This window comes from Pantherophis guttatus, chromosome 16 (assembly GCF_059756535.1).
Source record: "Pantherophis guttatus breed Tessera chromosome 16, ASM5975653v1, whole genome shotgun sequence".
In the NCBI taxonomy this organism is placed as follows: domain Eukaryota; kingdom Metazoa; phylum Chordata; class Lepidosauria; order Squamata; family Colubridae; genus Pantherophis; species Pantherophis guttatus.
In genome coordinates, this window is record NC_142078.1 from 6,378,701 (window position 1) to 6,395,720 (window position 17,020).

Here is a 17,020-nt window from a genome sequence, read left to right on the forward strand (position 1 = left end):
GCTCTGGATGGCTTGGTGTGTTCTCTTACCTTGGAATAGGCTTTCCCGCCCTTCAGTTCCTGCCACAACAGGAAACAAAAAAGAAAAGAGAACGTCAGTTTACGGAGAAGGACTCAAGAGAAACATAAGTTATTTTACAAACGAGGGACCCAACCCAAGCTATTTGATGCTGGTTTGTTTATTTTTTTGGTGCTTGGATGGAAATTTTAGAATAGAATAGAATAATAAGAGTTGGAAGGGACCTCGGAGGTCTTCTAGTCCAACCCTCTGCTTAGGCAGGAAACCCTACACCCCTTCAGACAAATGGTTATCCAACATCTTCTTAAAAACTTCCAGTGTTGGAGCATTCACAACTTCTGGTGGCCAGTTGTTCCACTGATTAATTGTTCTCACTGTCAGGAAATTTCTCCTTAGTTCTAGGTTGCTTCTCTCCTTGATGAGTTTCCACCCGTTGCTTCTTGTCCTGCCTTCAGGTGCTTTGGAGAATAGCTTGACTCCCTCTTCTTTGGGGCAACCCCTGAGATATTGGAACACTGCTATCATGTCTCCCCTGGTCCTTCTTTTCATCAAACTAGACATACCCAGTTCCTGCAACCGTTTTTCATATGTTTTAGCCTCCAGTCCCCTAATCCTCTTGGTTGCTCTTCTCTGCACTCTTTCTAGAGTCTCCACACCTTTTTTTACATCATGGTGACCAAAACTGAATGCAGGATTCCAAGTGTGGCCTTACCAAAATGCATTATAGAGTGGTACTAACAATTATTATTATTATTATTATTATTATTATTATTATTATTATTATTATTAATTATTATTAATTATTATTATTATTATTATTATTATTATTATTATTATTTAATTTTTAGTGAGATTCACAGCCTTTGAGGCTGGTTAATAGCTCAGCAGCTCGAGTCCCAACCAAGGACCTAGGAACTGTTAAGGTATCGTCGGAGGATGTAAATTGTTGTTGTTGTTGTTGTTGTTGTTATTATTATTATTAGTTAATTTTTAGTGAGATTCACAGCCTTTGAGGCTGGTTAATAGCTCAGCAGCTCGAGTCCTAACCAAGGACCTAGGAACTGTTAAGGTATCGTCGGAGGATGTAAGCTGTTCCGAGTAAGGTGTAAGTATTATTATTATTATTATTATTATTATTATTATTATTATTATTATTGAGATTTATATACCGCCCTATCTCCAGCCAGACTCAGGGCGGCTCACAACAGTAAAAAACATCTAATGAAAAAGTTAAAAAGCAATTAAATCCAAATCTCATAATTTAACAGTTAAAAGTGCAATTAAGACTAACAAGTGAAAAATGTCCCGTGTTCTTGATTCTATCCCTCTGTTAATGCAGCCAATCTTGGCTTGGCCAACACAGTTGTGCCATCTGCTTTGCATAGCCATCGGGAACTAGGTTTAGAGACAGGCTTGGTTTCCAATACCGTCCAGGAAGGAAAGATTTCTTCCTGCGCTGAAAACGTGTGACTCGTTTTAGCCTCCAGTCCCCTAATCCTCTTGGTTGCTCTTCTCTGCACTCTTTCTAGAGTCTCCACATCTTTTTTACATCGTGACCATCATGGATGCAATATTCCAAGTGTGGCCTTACCAAGGCCTTATAAAGCGGTATTAATACTTCCCGTGATCTTGATTCTATCCCTCTGTTAATGCAGCCCAGAACTGTGTTGGCTTTTTTGGCAGCTGCTGCACACGGCTGGCTCATATCTAAATGGTTGTCTACTAGGATGCCAAGATCCCTCTCTCAGTCACCACTATTGAGCAAGGTACCAGTTTTTAAGGATTTTTTTGAAAGTTTGGACAGGAGGGTCAATCTTTCCAGGACAAGAACAAGATCTCACTGACCACCTCCAAAGGGGAGAGCAAGTACGTGGTTGGGGGTTTTCAGGTGAGGAGCCTGATTTATTTAGACTTTCTTTTCCTAGGCTTCACCCAAGAGGAGTTTGCAAACAGAATGGTAGCTGGCAAGATCTTTTAAGTTTTCTTTTTTAAGTAATCTTTTAAGAAGAGCCTTGGTGGCGCAGCAGACTAAAGTGCTGTTAACTCGCACCAGCTGCCTGCAATTACTGCAAGTTCAAATCTCACCAGGCTCAAGGTTGACTCAGCCTTCCATGCTTTCGAAGGTAGGTAAAATGAGGACCCGGATTGTGGGGGCAATAAGCTGACTTTGTATAAAAAAAGAACACCACTTGGGGGGACCAAAAGCCCTACTAAGCAGGTATATACAAAAGTATGAAGACTAATTGCTTAACGCATTGTAAGCCGCCTTGAGTCTCTGGAGAAGGGCGGCATATAAATCGAACCAATAAATAAGTACAGGTAGTCCTCGTCTTATGACCATAATAGAGCCTGCCCATCACGGTTGCAAGTCGTAAAATGACTGACCTTAATCTTACGACCTTTCTCACAGCAGTTGTTAAGTGAACGCCCCCCCCTCCCGGTCGTTAAGCAAAACAACGGTTTGCCACGGCCAGTTTTGCCGAAAACCGTTTAATAAATGGCAGTTTTGGGCAAAGTGGCATATAAAATGTGATGATGATGATGATGATGCAAACAGCCACAAATGTGGGCTGCTTGCCGAGTGCCCGAAATGCACTACAAAGAGGCCCGTTGTAATTTTTGTACAGTTGTAAGCCGAGGACCAGTTGTAATAAGATGCTTGGAAAAAGGCTCTCTGAAGGATCTGGAGAGAGCAGAGCCTAAGCCAGATAGGCTCCCCCCGCTCCCCAAAAAAAGAGGGCTTTTTCCTGTATTTGGGGTTATGACTCAAAGACATCTCCGCAGGGGAGTTTTTACAACAGCTGTGGGGAGCCCAGAGGTTTTACCAATGAGGCTCCGTCTGTCAGAGTATATTCATCAACTGGAATAGGACATGGTAACAAGGTCAGCCAATGTATAGGCATAGCAACTAAGTCAGCCAATGAGGACTCTTTGAGAGCTGAGACAGACTGGAGCCAGGGCCGGTCTTAGTCTGCAGCTTCCGAGTCTGTGCAGAGAAACGGAAACTAGCCTGCTCTGCTGAAATGAAACTAACTGTTCTCTCCTGCCTTGTTTTTTTCTTGTAACTGCTACTACGTTGAAAGAACTCTACTATTGGTATTGTAAAACTTACTTCATCTGTTATTATGTATATAAAGAGAAGTTACATGAATCCTGCTTAATCAGTTTGTCTGTGTGGTTCTGGATTTGATTTTCGCAAGAAACTCTGATACCGTCCCAGCCCAAAATCAAAAGACTCACTTTGCGGACCGAGACTCGGCAAATGCAGGGGTCCAGGAGTCCTGTGGTAGGATTCGCACTCATTTTGCAGATGAAGGTAAATTTCTTCTTCCAACGGACACAGTTCTCTTGAACTTCTTCCCTGGGGGGGGAGGGGGGAAATGACAAAAACAAGAGATGCAACTTTATCGTTTGTTGTGACCTAGGCTTACTGAGCAATTACAATGCACAATTAGTCCCAAACAAACCTATTTTATTGTAACAGCTGAGAATTACGTTCATTCCCAGCTGAGTCCCAATTAGTTGCAAAACAAGTCCTTCGGAAGAAGTCCTTCAGGATAATCACCAACCTTTATCTTCTTTGACACCCTGCCAAAGGCCTTACTTGGCAAAGCCCCATGAAGTTCAGAAACAAACAAGAGATGCCGACTGGAAACAGAGTTAGCAACGTTGCTTTCCTACAAAGAGCCCAAGAGCCTTTGCTGCTCTTTTAAGCCTTATGGGAGGGGCCAATCATCTCCTGGCCTTACTCCCAAGTCATCCCTTTTGTTTTAATTGTTTGTGCCTTCTGGCAGATCTGCGCATGCATGCACTAGGAACAGGCTCCTCCTGTTCTTCTGCCTCTCTGCTGTCCGACTCTGGGGGCTCTGGAGTCAGCACATAACTCCCAGATGGCCCTGGCCCCAGCTCTGCCTCTGATGCAGAGCCCTCGTCTGGGTCTTCCCCTGACTCCAGGACTGGCCCATTGTCCTCCCCAGCCTCCTCACTGTCCGACTCTGCTGTCAGCTCCGCAGGCTGCTGGCGGACCACAACAACGTTTGAAGCTGGGGAAGATCAAGCTGCAAGGATCCCCCTTGGAAGGAAAGCCAGTTCCATACCCAGGTAGCCCTCAACATACGACCACAACTGAGCCCGAAATTTTCTGTTGCTAAAGCAAGGGAAGTTGTTCAGTGAGTTTTGGCCCATTTTACGGCCTTTCCTGCCACAGTTGTCCGGGGAATCGCTGCAGTTGTTCAGTTAGTGACGCAGCTGCGAAGTGAATCTGGCTTCCCTGTTGAGCAGGGGGTTGGACTAGAAGACCTCCAAGGTCCCTTCCAACTCTATTCTATTCTAAAGTTGCAAAAGGGGAACACCTGATCCTGGGACACAACAACTGTGATAAATGTGAGTCGGTTGCCAGGTGCCTGAATTTTGATCACCTGACCGCGGGGACGGTGCAACGGTCATAAGTGTGAAAAACGGTCATAAGTCACTTTATTCAGTGCTTTTGAAGCTTCAAATGGCTGCTAAATGAACTGTTGTAATTCAATCTGTATCTGTATAGAAATTCTCATCAATCTATTGCTCTAGGACGAGAGCACATACTTCAAAATAACACCCATTTTTTTCCTCCCTCCTGTAAGCTCAGGCCGATCCATGTTCTGGAACAGCTCATTTCACACTGTTGTTTCCTTGAGTGTTTTTCCGAAAAGAATCAAAGTGGGGGGAAAATGCAACTGCCCACATCAAGGAAAAGATGCAGCTGGCTAAGGGGGGAAAAATGGTCAGCTTGAAGAGGAGGAGGAGGCTTGCAGAAGCTTTAATTCGAGTTGGACCAGATGAATAGAAAGAGAGAGAGGGAGGGGGAAAGAAAGAAAGAGAGAGAGAGAGAAAGAAAGAAAGAGGGTGTGTGGAAAGGAAGGAGAAGAAAGGACAGAGAAAGAAAGAAAAAGGGAGGGAGGGAGAGAGAGAGAGAGAAAGAGGGAGAGAGAGAAAGAAAGAGGAAGAAAGATGGAAGGAAAGAGAAATAAATAAATAAATAAATAAATAGGGATGGAGGGAAGGAAAGGAGGAAAGGAAGGAAGGAAGAGGGTGGGAGGGAAGGAAGGAAAAGAAAGAAGAAAGAGGGATGGAGGGAGAGAGAGAAAGAAAGAGGGAGAAAGATAGAAGAAAGGAAAGAGAAAGAAAGAGAGCAGGCAGGAAGGAACAAAAGGAAGGAAAAGAAAGGAGACAGAGAAAGAAAGAAAGAAAGAGGGAGAGAGGAAGAAAGAGGGAAAAAAAAAAGACAGAGAAAGAAAGAGGGAGAGAGGGAGAGAAAGAAAGAGGGAGAAAGAAAGATAGAAGAGAAAGAAAGGAAAGAAAGAAAGAGAGAGAGAGAGAGAGAGAGAGAGAGAGAGAGAGAGAGAGAGAGAGAGAGAAGCCAGCTCCAGTTTCATTGAAGACAACAGTCTGTTTCCCCCCCACTGCTCTAAATCACTATTTGTGGTTTGTGACAATGCAAAGCTGAACAAGATGTGGTCCCTGCTGCTAGTAAACCAGGATTTAACCCGTCAACCAGGCCATGAGGTTTAGAGATCAACATGGTCCTATTTGATTTGATTTTGCAACGCAACATCGGAAGCACTGCACCATCAAAAATTAAAAAAAAAAAAAGAAAGGCAATGCCCCAAACTTACAAGGCAATGCTTGACCCACAACCATCGGTGGAAAAAAAGAAGACAGATTTGACCAGAAGAATCCGGATGCAAAGGAAGGAAGCGAAGGGAGGGAGGAACGGAAAAGATAACCCACAAGCAGAGGTGAGCAACATCACGAGAAGATCAGTCATTTGTCTGGTTTCTCGCTGGCTCCATCACGCAGTGGCCAGATGCACATCTTAGGATGGTTTTCTCTCGCATGGAAAGTTGGGGAGGCATCTGGTGAGCCCCTTGGGTTGATTGGTCCTCTCCTGCAGCAAAGCTGAAAAACTCAACCTGTGCCTTAAATAGACGTTCTCAAACGGAGGTCGCCCCTGCGTCTGGAACCATGCAAATGTCCCTGAAGGCTACAAAGACCTTATTTCCTGTTTCAAAATTGGGGTCACCTCCTCAAAAGGTGGAGAAAGACCGACTCCTTCCTTGAAATCCAAAGAGCTGAAAAGCCAAGGAGGACCTTCCTCCAACGAGGAGAACCTTTCTAGTTGATCTACTCCAGGGATGGGATTCAAAAATTTTAGCAACTGGTTCTCTGCCTGCTTGCTGGGTGGGCATCCATGGCCTATTAGGCCTCCTGTACCACGGCAGGGGCGGAGGGTGTTTTCGCCCTCCCCAGGCTCCGGAGGCTTTTCTTGAGCCTCGGGGAGGGCGAAAACGGCCTCCCGCGGGCTCTGGAAATGGGCCCATTTCCACACTTCCAGGACGCCCGTTTTTCATCTTCCCAGAGCCTCCGCCTGAGCCCTGCACTTACCTGACATCCAAAACGGGCCGCGTGGAGACTCCTGGGAGGGGCGGGGTCAACCAGTCCTAGCAACTACCGGTTCAGCGAACCAGTTGTAAAATTAGCATCCGGTTCTCCCAAATTGGTCCTAAGTGGCTGAATTTAATTTTGTTTTATAGTATTTTAATGTTTATATTGTATGTTTTTTAATTTTGGCTGTTCACCGCCCCGAGTCTTTCGGGAGAGGGGGCGGTATAAAAATTTTAAAAATAAATAAATAAATAGATCCCACCCCTGATCTACTCCCACTTTCCCAACCAGTTGGTCAAGGTGGCATGATGTGGATGCTGACTAAGAGACGGTTCCTTCACCGTCACGGAGGAGCAATTTTTTTCCCCCAAGGATAGGCCAGAAGAGAATGGGGCTATGCTTGGATCCAAGAAGTTTAGGAGTGGATGGATGAAGCTTGTAGAACCTTCAGAAAGAACCTAATGTTTTTCTACATGATTCTGGAGAGATGGACCTTTGAATTAGACGTGTGGTGACAAGACTGTCCATGCCTACTTCAAACATTGGTTGTGAAAGTTTGACCATAAGGAAGGCCGAGCGTCAAAGAATGGAGGCCCTTGAACTCTGGTGCTGGAGAAGACTCCTGTGAGTCCCTTGGACTGTAAGGCCATCCAACCGGTCAGTCCTAGAGATCAACCCTGACTGCTCTTTAGAAGGCCAGATCCTGAAGAGGAAACTCAAATGCTTTGGCCACCTAATGAGAAGGAAGGACTCCCTGGAGAAGAGCCTAATGCTGGGAAGGATGGAGGACAAAAGAAGAAGAAGGGGACGGCAGAGAATGAGGTGGCCGGATGGAGTCACCGAAGCAGTCGGCGTGAGCTTAAATGGAATCCAGAGGATGGTAGAGGACAGGAAGGCCTGGGGGAATGTTGTTGATGGGGTCACGATGGGTCGGACACAACTTCACAACTAACAACAACAACAACAACAACTTGAAACATCTTCATACAAGCTGTGGGTGTCTCTCTTAATTCCAAACCATGTTAACCTCTTTAAGGAGGTTCTCACAAACACACAAGATACACAATCTCACAATACACACCGGTCTTCACCCCGAAGCAACTTTTTCATGATGTTGGATCCTGTCCCTTGTTCATCTTGACTGCCAACTCTACAATTTTGACATCACCCTTCTGGAATGCCGTTTCTCTCCAAACTACACAACAAAAATGGCTTAAAAGAAGACTAACCAGATGTTTTTCATAATTTTTTGTGTGTGTGTATGTTTTAGTCTCATAGAGGTCACTCTCTTAGCCAACTGTTAATTCTAGAAGAATCGTGACAAGAGAGAGAGAGAAAAACATTTTGGAACATCCCTTTTTAATGGGTCAGCCCTCTTCATGCCAAAAAGCATTTTGAAATCTGTTGGTTTGATTTCACTCCTGGATGTAAGATCTGCAAAGGCGTGGTGTGTCCGTGTAGGGGGAAAAAAATTGCTTTTAAAAGCTCACGGTGGACATCCCAAAATTTACAGTATCGTGCTGTCTAGGCAGGATTTCGCTCTTGTGCACGAGCAATCGATCTTCTAAGGAAATCTGATACTAGAGATCAGAAGACGCTTTAAACCACTGCAGATGAAATAAAAGCATCAGATGAAGGGAACAGACTAACTGTTGTCGGCCGTCAGTGGCCTCTGCAACTAGTAACTGATTCAGACAGTGAGGAGGCTGGTGTGGTGCTGCGCCATCAGCCTGTGCAGCTGGCACTCGAGTCAGACAATGAGGAGGCTGGAGAAGATGTGGTGCCAGAGGCGGGGATTCAGTCAGAACCTCCAGAAGCTCCCTTAAGTGAAGAGGAAGAAGAGGAGGAGCCTCTTCTCGATGCAGGGGCGCGCAGAGCTGCCAAAAGGCAGGAGTGGCTCCTCAGGAGGAGGTCTCCTTGAGAGTAAGGCTTGGGGCTAATTGGCCACTCCCCTAGCCTATTTAAGGAAGGACGACGACTGAGGCAATTTGCAGGGAACAACTTCGTTCACTCTCCTTCGCGTCCTGATCTTAGTTCTCTGCAAATTGCTTCTGGGCTTTCTGCCAACCCTAGTAAGATTACGATTATTTATTCTTTGGATTCTTGTAGGCTGTTAATGAGGTTACTTAACAGCCTTTGTTTGTAAAAGCCTGATTTAATTTAGTAAACTAAGGTTTGTACGGACTTTGTGTGTGCTGCGTTCTTTGGGGTCCGTAGCTGGGGCAGAACACTATAGAACACTATGGTATAGGGTCTCCTGCTTGGGTGGGGCGGGGTGTGGGGTGTTAGACTAGATGACCTTCAAGGTCCCTTCCTGTCTACCACCATTCTTAGGGTGCCCGGTTAAAGGAAAAAAAATAAATACCGTGTTTCCCCCAAAATAAGACATCCCCTGATAATAAGCCCAATTGGGCTTTTATTTATTTATTTATTATATTTCTATACCGCCTTTCTCCCGTAGGACTCAAGGCGGTGTACAGTCAAGAAAAATATAGATACACAAACATCATAAAATTGCTTTTGAGCGCATGTGCTTAAATAAGCCCTTCCCGAAAATATTTAAACGCATGTGCAACCGGTCCCCGCCATTTCCTCTGTTTAGGGTTAGGGAGACAGAGCTGGAAGTCAGGTAAGACGGCAAAAGGAGCCCCATCTTGCTCCACGCACCCCAAAATAATAAGACCTCCCCGAAAATAAGACCAAGCAGTTATTTCAGGGTTCAAAAAAATATAAGACAGGGTCTTGTTTTCGGAGAAACACGGTAATTGGTTTGAAGGGACAGATAGTCCTCGAGTTACGACCACAACTGAGCCCAAAATTTATGTTCTTAAAGAGGGAGACATTTGTTAAATGAGCCTGGCTCTGTTTTACGACCTTTCTTGCCACGGTTGTTAAGTGAATCACTGCAGTTGATAAAGTTAGTAACCCGGTTAAGTGAATCTGGCTTCCCCATTGATTCTGCTTGTTAAAAGGTCGCAAAAGGGGATCACGTGACCTTGGGGACACTGCCACCGTCATAAATATGAGTCCGTTGCCAAGCATCTGAATTTTGATCATGTGACTCGCTCCATATTCCAGAGTGGGAGCGAAGCGCGAGACAGAGAGAGATACCTGTTTCCCACAGGAAAAAAAAGCACTGGGAGCCACAAAACCTGGGTAGGCGTGGCTGGGGAATGTGTCATGTGACTTGGTGGGAGTGAGTGACATCGAGTTGGCCACGCCCACCCAGGTTTTGTGGCTCCCGGTGTTTTCTTTTCTGTGGGAAATTGGTCCAAATGGCTCTTTGTGTATTTAAGGTTGCAGACCTCTGTCCTAACCAGAGGATATGGAGGGGAATGGCTGCGCATGTATTTAAATACTTTTGGGGAGGGGGCTTATTTTAGTGCATGCACTCAAAAGCCCGATTGGGCTTATTAGGGAGGTCTTATTTTGGGGGAAACAGGGGTATAGGGGTGTGTATATATACATATACATATACATATATATGTACACACACACGCGCGCGTGTGCGAAAACCTCAGAAAACAAATATATATATGTATATGTATATGTATATGTATATGTATATGTATATGTATATATTTGTTTTCTGAGGTTTTCGCGGGTATTTGTATGTAGGTCTTTGGTTATTCGGGTTTTCTCCCGCGTAAAATTGGAAGTGTCTTGGTGACGTTTCGACGAAGTCTCATTCGTCATCTTCAGGCTGGTGTTTTCGGCTTCGTGCTTCTAGGAGCAATGTGTGTGATCGCAGCTGTCCTAGAAGCACGAAGCCGAAAACACCAGCCTGAAGATGATGAATGAGACTTCATCGAAACGTCGCCAAGACACTTCCAATTTTACGCGGGAGAAAACCCGAATGACCAAAGACCTACACACACACACACACACACACACACACACACACACACACAAAAGGCGTCCCTTGTTTGGCAGCTGCTCAATCCACATTCCTGGGATAAAGTGATGTCTCTTGTTGCACCACACCTCCAGATCCTAAAATAGCGGGCATAGACCCCCTTAGTCTGAGTCAAAGAATTGCTCATCCATCCCACAACGTAAGAGTAAGGCTTGGGATCAAAAAGTAGCTTGTCTTCACAACGCAGCCAGTCATGGCCAAAAGTCATGCCTTCGTGACTTTGCGCACGTCACCCAAGACCCAACCGAGCCAAGGCTGATGAATGTCCAGCTGTTTTGTTCTCCGAGGGTTTGTTTCTTGCACAAAAACAGGGCAGTAATTCAGCAAGACAAGTCATCGCTGAACAAGGGGATGGGAATGATGCAATCTTAAATTGAGCCTAACGGAGGGTTTTTTTTTTTTTTTTTTGGATGTATCCCAGTTTGTTTTCTCTGAAGGGCATTGAAGATGACCAACTTCCTTCTTCTACCCGCAAAACTACCCTCATCTTTTCCCGAAACCACCCAGCGGTTTGAGTGGCTTCAGCCTCCCGCCGCTTCCCAACATGCTTCTGACAACCCGGTTCCGGAGTTAAATTGATCTAAAAGGACTACTTAGCTTCTTGCCAATGAGCTAGATCAGTGATGGCTAATCTTTTTGCCGTTGCGTGCCAAGAGCGGGGGGAGCGCGGAGGGGTTGTGCGGGTGAATGCCCACACCCATAATTCAATGGCCCTGCCCCCGGGCATGCGACCCCTGCACGCTCTTGGCATGCGATGGCACGGTGGGCCAGGTAGGCCCGTTTTTCGCCCTCCCCAGGCTCCAGAGGCTTTCCTGGAGCCTGGGGAGGGCAAAAACAGCCTTCCCCACTCCCCCCTGGAAGCCCTCCAGAGGCCAGAAATGGCCTGTTTCCTGACTTCCGGTGGGATTGGAACGCCCATTTTTCTCTCCCCAGGCTCCAGAGGCTTTCTAGGAGCCTGGGGAGGACGAAAATGGCATTCCCCACCCCCCTGAGACCGTCCACAGGCCGGAAATGGTTCGTTTTCCGGTGGGCCCGGAAGGCCCAAAAATCAGCTGGTCGGCATGCTGAAGCTGAGCTAGGGCAACACATAACGGTTAAGAATGATCATAATTCACTTTTTCCGGTGCCGTTATAACTTTGAATGGTCACTAAAAAATCAGTTGTAATTTGAGGATGATTGAGTTGTTCTTGCATTTTGTCACAAAGCCAGCATTCAGAGCCAGGACTAAACTGTGATAAATCCAGACACTGCCACGGGCAAACCGGTTTATAAGGCCGATTTTGTTTTGCAAGCCAATCACAATACCCGTGTTTCCCCGAAAATAAGACCCGCTCTTATATTTTTTTGAACCCCGAAATAAGTGCTTGGTCTTATTTTCGGGAAGGTCTTATTATTTCGGGGCGCGTTGAGCAAGGTGGGGCTCCACTTGCCATCTTACCAGACTTCCAGCTCTGCGGTTAAATATTTTTGGGGAGGGCTTATTATCAGGGGATGTCTTATTTTTGGGGAAACAGGGCAGAGGTGGGTTTCAGCAGGTTCTGACCAGTTCTGGAGAACCGGTAGTGGAAATTTTGAGTAGTTCAGAGAACTGGTAAATACCACCTCTGACTGGCTCCACCCCCATCTATTTTCTGCCTCCCGAGTCCCAGCTGATCGGGAGGAAATGGGGATTTTGCAGTAACTTTTCCCTGGAGTGGGGAGGGAATGGAGATTTTACAGTATCCTTCCCCTGCCACGCCCACCAAGCCATGCCACACCCACCAAGCCACACCCACAGAACCGGTAGTAAAAAAAATTGAAACCCACCACTGAAACAGGGTATTGATTTCCAAGCGATCTCTGCTGAGAAAACAACACAATTAGCTAGATGGACCCACCACGTACGAGACGTAGGTAAGAGAACAGCGATGGTTTATGTCTGAAATGCCGTAAAGGCCATTCTTGTACTCTATTATGAAGCAGCCCTGAATTTTAAGGGATGGATGAGTCTTTGGCAGGTCACACAGATAAAACACAATGAGAAGTAGTCTTCTCAGGGTTTTAAGGCCGCCTTGGCAGGGAGGCAGTCTGCTGATGAGGTCCAAGTCCCTGCCATATATAAAGTTTTATGGCTCTAACTTTGCCGTTATTACTGGAAAACTTAATGCCGGTTGGAGTAATGCAGCCGAAGGAGGGGGAAGAAAAGGCAGAGAGGATTACAGGGCTGAGGCGAGACCCGTAGCCGTGTTAGGAGAACGTGAATCTGAATAACGTCTGACCAGAGCCAACATTGGCAACAAAAATCAGAACACTAAATACAAGTTGGGCGCATACCACCTCGTAGACGGCCCTCACTCTGTCAAGGATCTAGGAGTATTCATCTCAAAGGACCTAAGCCCCAGAGCTCACTGTAACAGCATTGCCAAAAAGGCATTAAGAGCTGTAAATCTAATCTTGCGAAGCTTCTTCTCCGGTAATATTATACTGCAAACTAGGGCATACAAAACCTTTGCCAGACCAATTCTCGAATGCAGCTCGTCTGCCTGGAATCCACACTGTATATCGGACATTAATACAACTGAGCGGGTCCGGAGGTATTTCACGAGAAGTGTACTCCACTCCTCTGCTCGCAACAGAATACCTTAGGCCACCAGGCTCGAAATTTTGGGCTTGGACAACCTAGAACTACGGCGCCTACGGTCTGACCTAAGCGTAGTGCACAAAATTGTCCGTTACAACGTCCTACCTGTCAATGATTACTTCAGCTTCAACCGCAATAATACACGGGCAAACAATCGATACAAACTCGAGGTAAACCGCTTCAAACTCGATTGCAGAAAATACGACTTCAGCAACCGAGTGGTCAACGCCTGGAATGTACTACCTAACTCCATGGTTACATCCTCAAGCCCCCATAAATTTAACCTTAGACTGTCTACTGTTGACCTCACCCCATTTCTAAGGGGGTGTGCATAAGCGCACCAGCGTGCCTTCCGTCCCTGTCCTACGGTCCCCATTTATTCGTCCCCATTTCCTGTATTCATATCCATGTTTATACTTATATCTGTTATTTATTTATTGTATTTATTGGTTCAATTTATATGCCGCCCTTCTCCGGAGACTCAGGGCGGCTTACAATGCGTTAAGCAATAGCCTTCATGCTTTTGTATATACCTGCTTAGTAGGGCTTTCGGGGGCCTCATAAGCGGTGTTCTTTTTTATACAAAGTCAGCTTATTGCCCCCACAAACCGGGTCCTCATTTTACCTACCTCGGAAGGATGGAAGGCTGAGTCAACCTTGAGCCTGGTGAGATTCGAACTTGCAGTAACTGCAGGCAGCTGGTGTTACTTAACAGTGCTTTAGTCTGCTGCGCCACCAAGGCTCCTATCTCGTACATGTTTGACAAGCTAAATGAATAAATAAATAAATGACGGGGAAGTTCAACCTAAGCCCAGATTGCTACGTGAACAGAAGAGGACGTGGGTTATTTTTTTGGGCGGGAGCCATGGCTGACTGCCAGAGAGAACTATCTCAAGGGTCATTAAGCAACCTCAGGCTGCAATCCAGGGTAGAGGAACTTCAGCAGAAGTGAACTACAAAGCTTTGGGATGGTGTGTGTGTGTGTGTGTTTTGTGGCTACGTTCACTGCAGATCCACAAATAAATCTAGTGTCTCCTGACCTTACAAGGGAATGTGAACTATTTCTAGCTAATGGAGAAAAGAAACATGCGTTTGGTAGCTGGCTAAGTGATCCTCGCCCAACAGAGTTGAGCCAAATGTGGGCCTTCCAAAGTGTGTCCCTCAGGTCTTAAGTTCTACCTTCTCCACTCTACTAGCAAGGGTTGGGTTTCATGGGTGGCCACCTCAGTTGTCCATGTTCCTGTCCCCATTTGGTCTTTTGGGGAAGAGGAACATGGGTGACGTAAGGCGGTCGCTTATAAAACCCAAGCAAGCATTGCTCGTAGAGTGGAGAAGGTAGAAACGCAGTGGTGAAATTCAAATTTTTTAACTACCGGTTCTGTGGGCGTGGTTTGGTGGGTGTGGCAGGGGAAGGATACTGCAAAATCCCCATTTCCTCCCCACTCCAGGGGAAGGATACTGCAAAATCCCCATTTCCTCCCCACTCCTGGGGGAAGGATATTGCAAAATCTCTATTCCCACTCCGCTCTGGGGCCAGCCAGAGGTGGCATTTGCTGGTTCTCTGAACTACTCAAAATTTCCGCTACCGGTTTTCCGAACTACTCAAAGTTTCCGCTATCGGTTCGCCAGAATCTGTCAGAACCTGCTGTAGAGACGGAGACGAGGAACAAGTTTTTGAAGGGCTCATTCCCATTCGGTCTTCTGGGGAGGTCCCATTAGAATGACACCGGTGATTCTTTTGGGAACCATGCAGAGAAAGGATGAAAATGGATGTAGATAAAGAAGGCATAAGAAATGGAAACTACTGTCTTCTTCTGTGCAACGTTGAGTAAAGGTAAAGGTAAAGGTAAAGGTTCCCCTCGTACATATGTGCTAGTCTTTCCCGATTCTAGGGGGTGGTGCTCATCTCCGTTTCAAAGCCGAAGAGCCAGCGCTGTCCGAAGACATTTCCGTGGTCATGTGGCCGGCATGACTCAACGCCAAAGGCGCACGGAACAGTCTTACCTCCCCACCAAAAGTGGTCCCTATTTTTCTACTTGCATTTTTTAGGTGCTTTCGAACTGCTAGGTTGGCAGAAGCTGGGACAAGTCACGGGAGCTCACCCCGTTACGCGGCACTAAGGGATTCGAACCGCTGAACTGCCGACCTTTCGATCAACAAGCTCAGCGTCTTAGCCACTGAGCCACGGCATCCCTTGCAACGTTGAGTATCCCAGAATAAAATTCAGAAGGTGGGAACACCAGGATGTTCTTTTGGTAGCTACTAAAAAGGTGGTGGTTTTTTTTGGATAATCAGATTCTCATGCTTTAAAAGCCCAACCTGATATTATCTAGAGAGGCCGTGAATTCTTAGCGATGCTTTCCTGACTTGGCGAGCTAACTAGCAATTTAACGAAGGAGTGGAGATATCTTTTGAAGCTGTCCCGGGTTTTAAGCAGCCCCCTTCCCAGACATCAAAGACTAGACAATAGACATCTCCACAACTGGTCTTTAAGTTGTTTTGACTTTTGGGTTGCTAAAGATACTGAAAAGGATAGGGTTCGTTCCCACGTTAAAAGCCACTCTGGTTTTATAATTGCACGGTTAATAGGTGACTGATGGACTGATTTCTAATTCTTCCTTTAAAATGAGATCAGAAGTACTTTAAAAAGCCCGAGAGCACAAGATTTAGTTAAGAAGAATTGATTAAACAGCCTAGAAGATAAGAAGCAGGCGTCTTCAATCAATGTCACACAATAAACACGCACAAATGTCAAGACCTCATCTAATTTTTCTGGACTGTTCATTCTGGATGCTTTCAAACAATTGCAAACTCGGGTGAAATTCTATATTTATTTATTTATTTTATTTTATTTTTATTATTCGAACTTCTATACCGCCCTTCTCCTTTCGGACTCAGGGCAGTGAACAGCCAAAATAAAAACATTTATACATAAGTACGATTAAAAATAGATTTAAAATAATTAAATTTGGCCCATAGTTTAAAATCCTGATGTCCTAAAGGTATCCTGATGTCCTAAAGGTAAAAGGTAAAGGTTCCCCTTGCACATATGTGCTGGTCGTTCCCGACTCTAGGGGGCGGTGCTCATCTCCATTTCAAAGCCGAAGAGCCAGCTCTGTCCGAAGACGTCTCCGTGGTCATGTGGCCGGCATGACTCAATGCCAAAGGCGCACAGAACGCTGATCCCTTCCCACCAAAGGTGGTCCCTATTTTTCTACTTGCATTTTTTTAATGTGCTTTCGAACTGCTAGGTTGCAGAAGCTGGGACAAGTCACGGGAGCTCACCCCGTCACGAGGCGCTCGGGATTCGAACCGCTGAACTGCCGACCTTTCGATCAACAACTTCAGCATCTTAGCCACTGAACCACTGCGTCCCCTTAATGTCCCAAGTCTTACTAAAACCCACATCAGGAAAGAGCTACTCTTCTACAGATAGTCCTCGCTTAACGACCAGCTCTTTTAATGACATTTGAAGTCAATATAATAATAATTTGACACAATTTGTGGTGGCTGTTTTTTTTGCTGGTTTTCATCAGAAGGAAACCAATGATGTTCGCTTAAAGAACAATGCTCATTTAACGACTGCTGCAAAAAAAAAAAAAGGCTGTAAAAATCAGGCGAGGTAATGTGATGACTCACTTAACAACTGGAATGATTTAGGACCGTAATTCCAGGCTCAATTAGGGTCGTAAGTTGAGAAACTACCTGTATAACAATTGGTTCTTTCTCCATGTCACATTCTGGAGCTTTGGCTTCAAACCCTCCTCCCCTCCCCACAGCCTTCAGAACGTCTGTTCCTCCATTTGTGTCAACTTGAGCTGACTCACATGTATGACTAGATGCTCCTCAAATGTTGTGGGGCATGTAAGAAGCTGTTCTCTCCCCCCCCCACTCCCCATATTCTCTTTTTTTAGACTGTCCATCTTTCAAAGAACGCGACTGCCAAGGATGGCTTGTTCTAGGCTACCCACCCACATCTTCCTCTCTCGTAAATTATTGAGTTTGAGTATTTATTTTTATTTATTTATTTGTTCCTATTTCT

General features: G+C 45.6%; 1 protein-coding gene across 1 annotated transcript in view; it reads right to left on the bottom strand.

Annotated features, from left to right (window-relative positions):
- Window positions 1-17,020, bottom strand: part of EEIG1 (estrogen-induced osteoclastogenesis regulator 1) — a 61,262-nt gene that overhangs the window by 21,588 nt on the left and 22,654 nt on the right. Inside the window, exons 2-3 of the mRNA XM_034438701.3 lie at window positions 3,259-3,379; window positions 30-59 (exon numbers count right to left, since the gene is read on the bottom strand). Of these exons, the coding sequence (XP_034294592.1) occupies window positions 30-59; window positions 3,259-3,379 (151 nt within the window). The remainder of the gene's footprint in view (window positions 1-29; window positions 60-3,258; window positions 3,380-17,020) is intronic.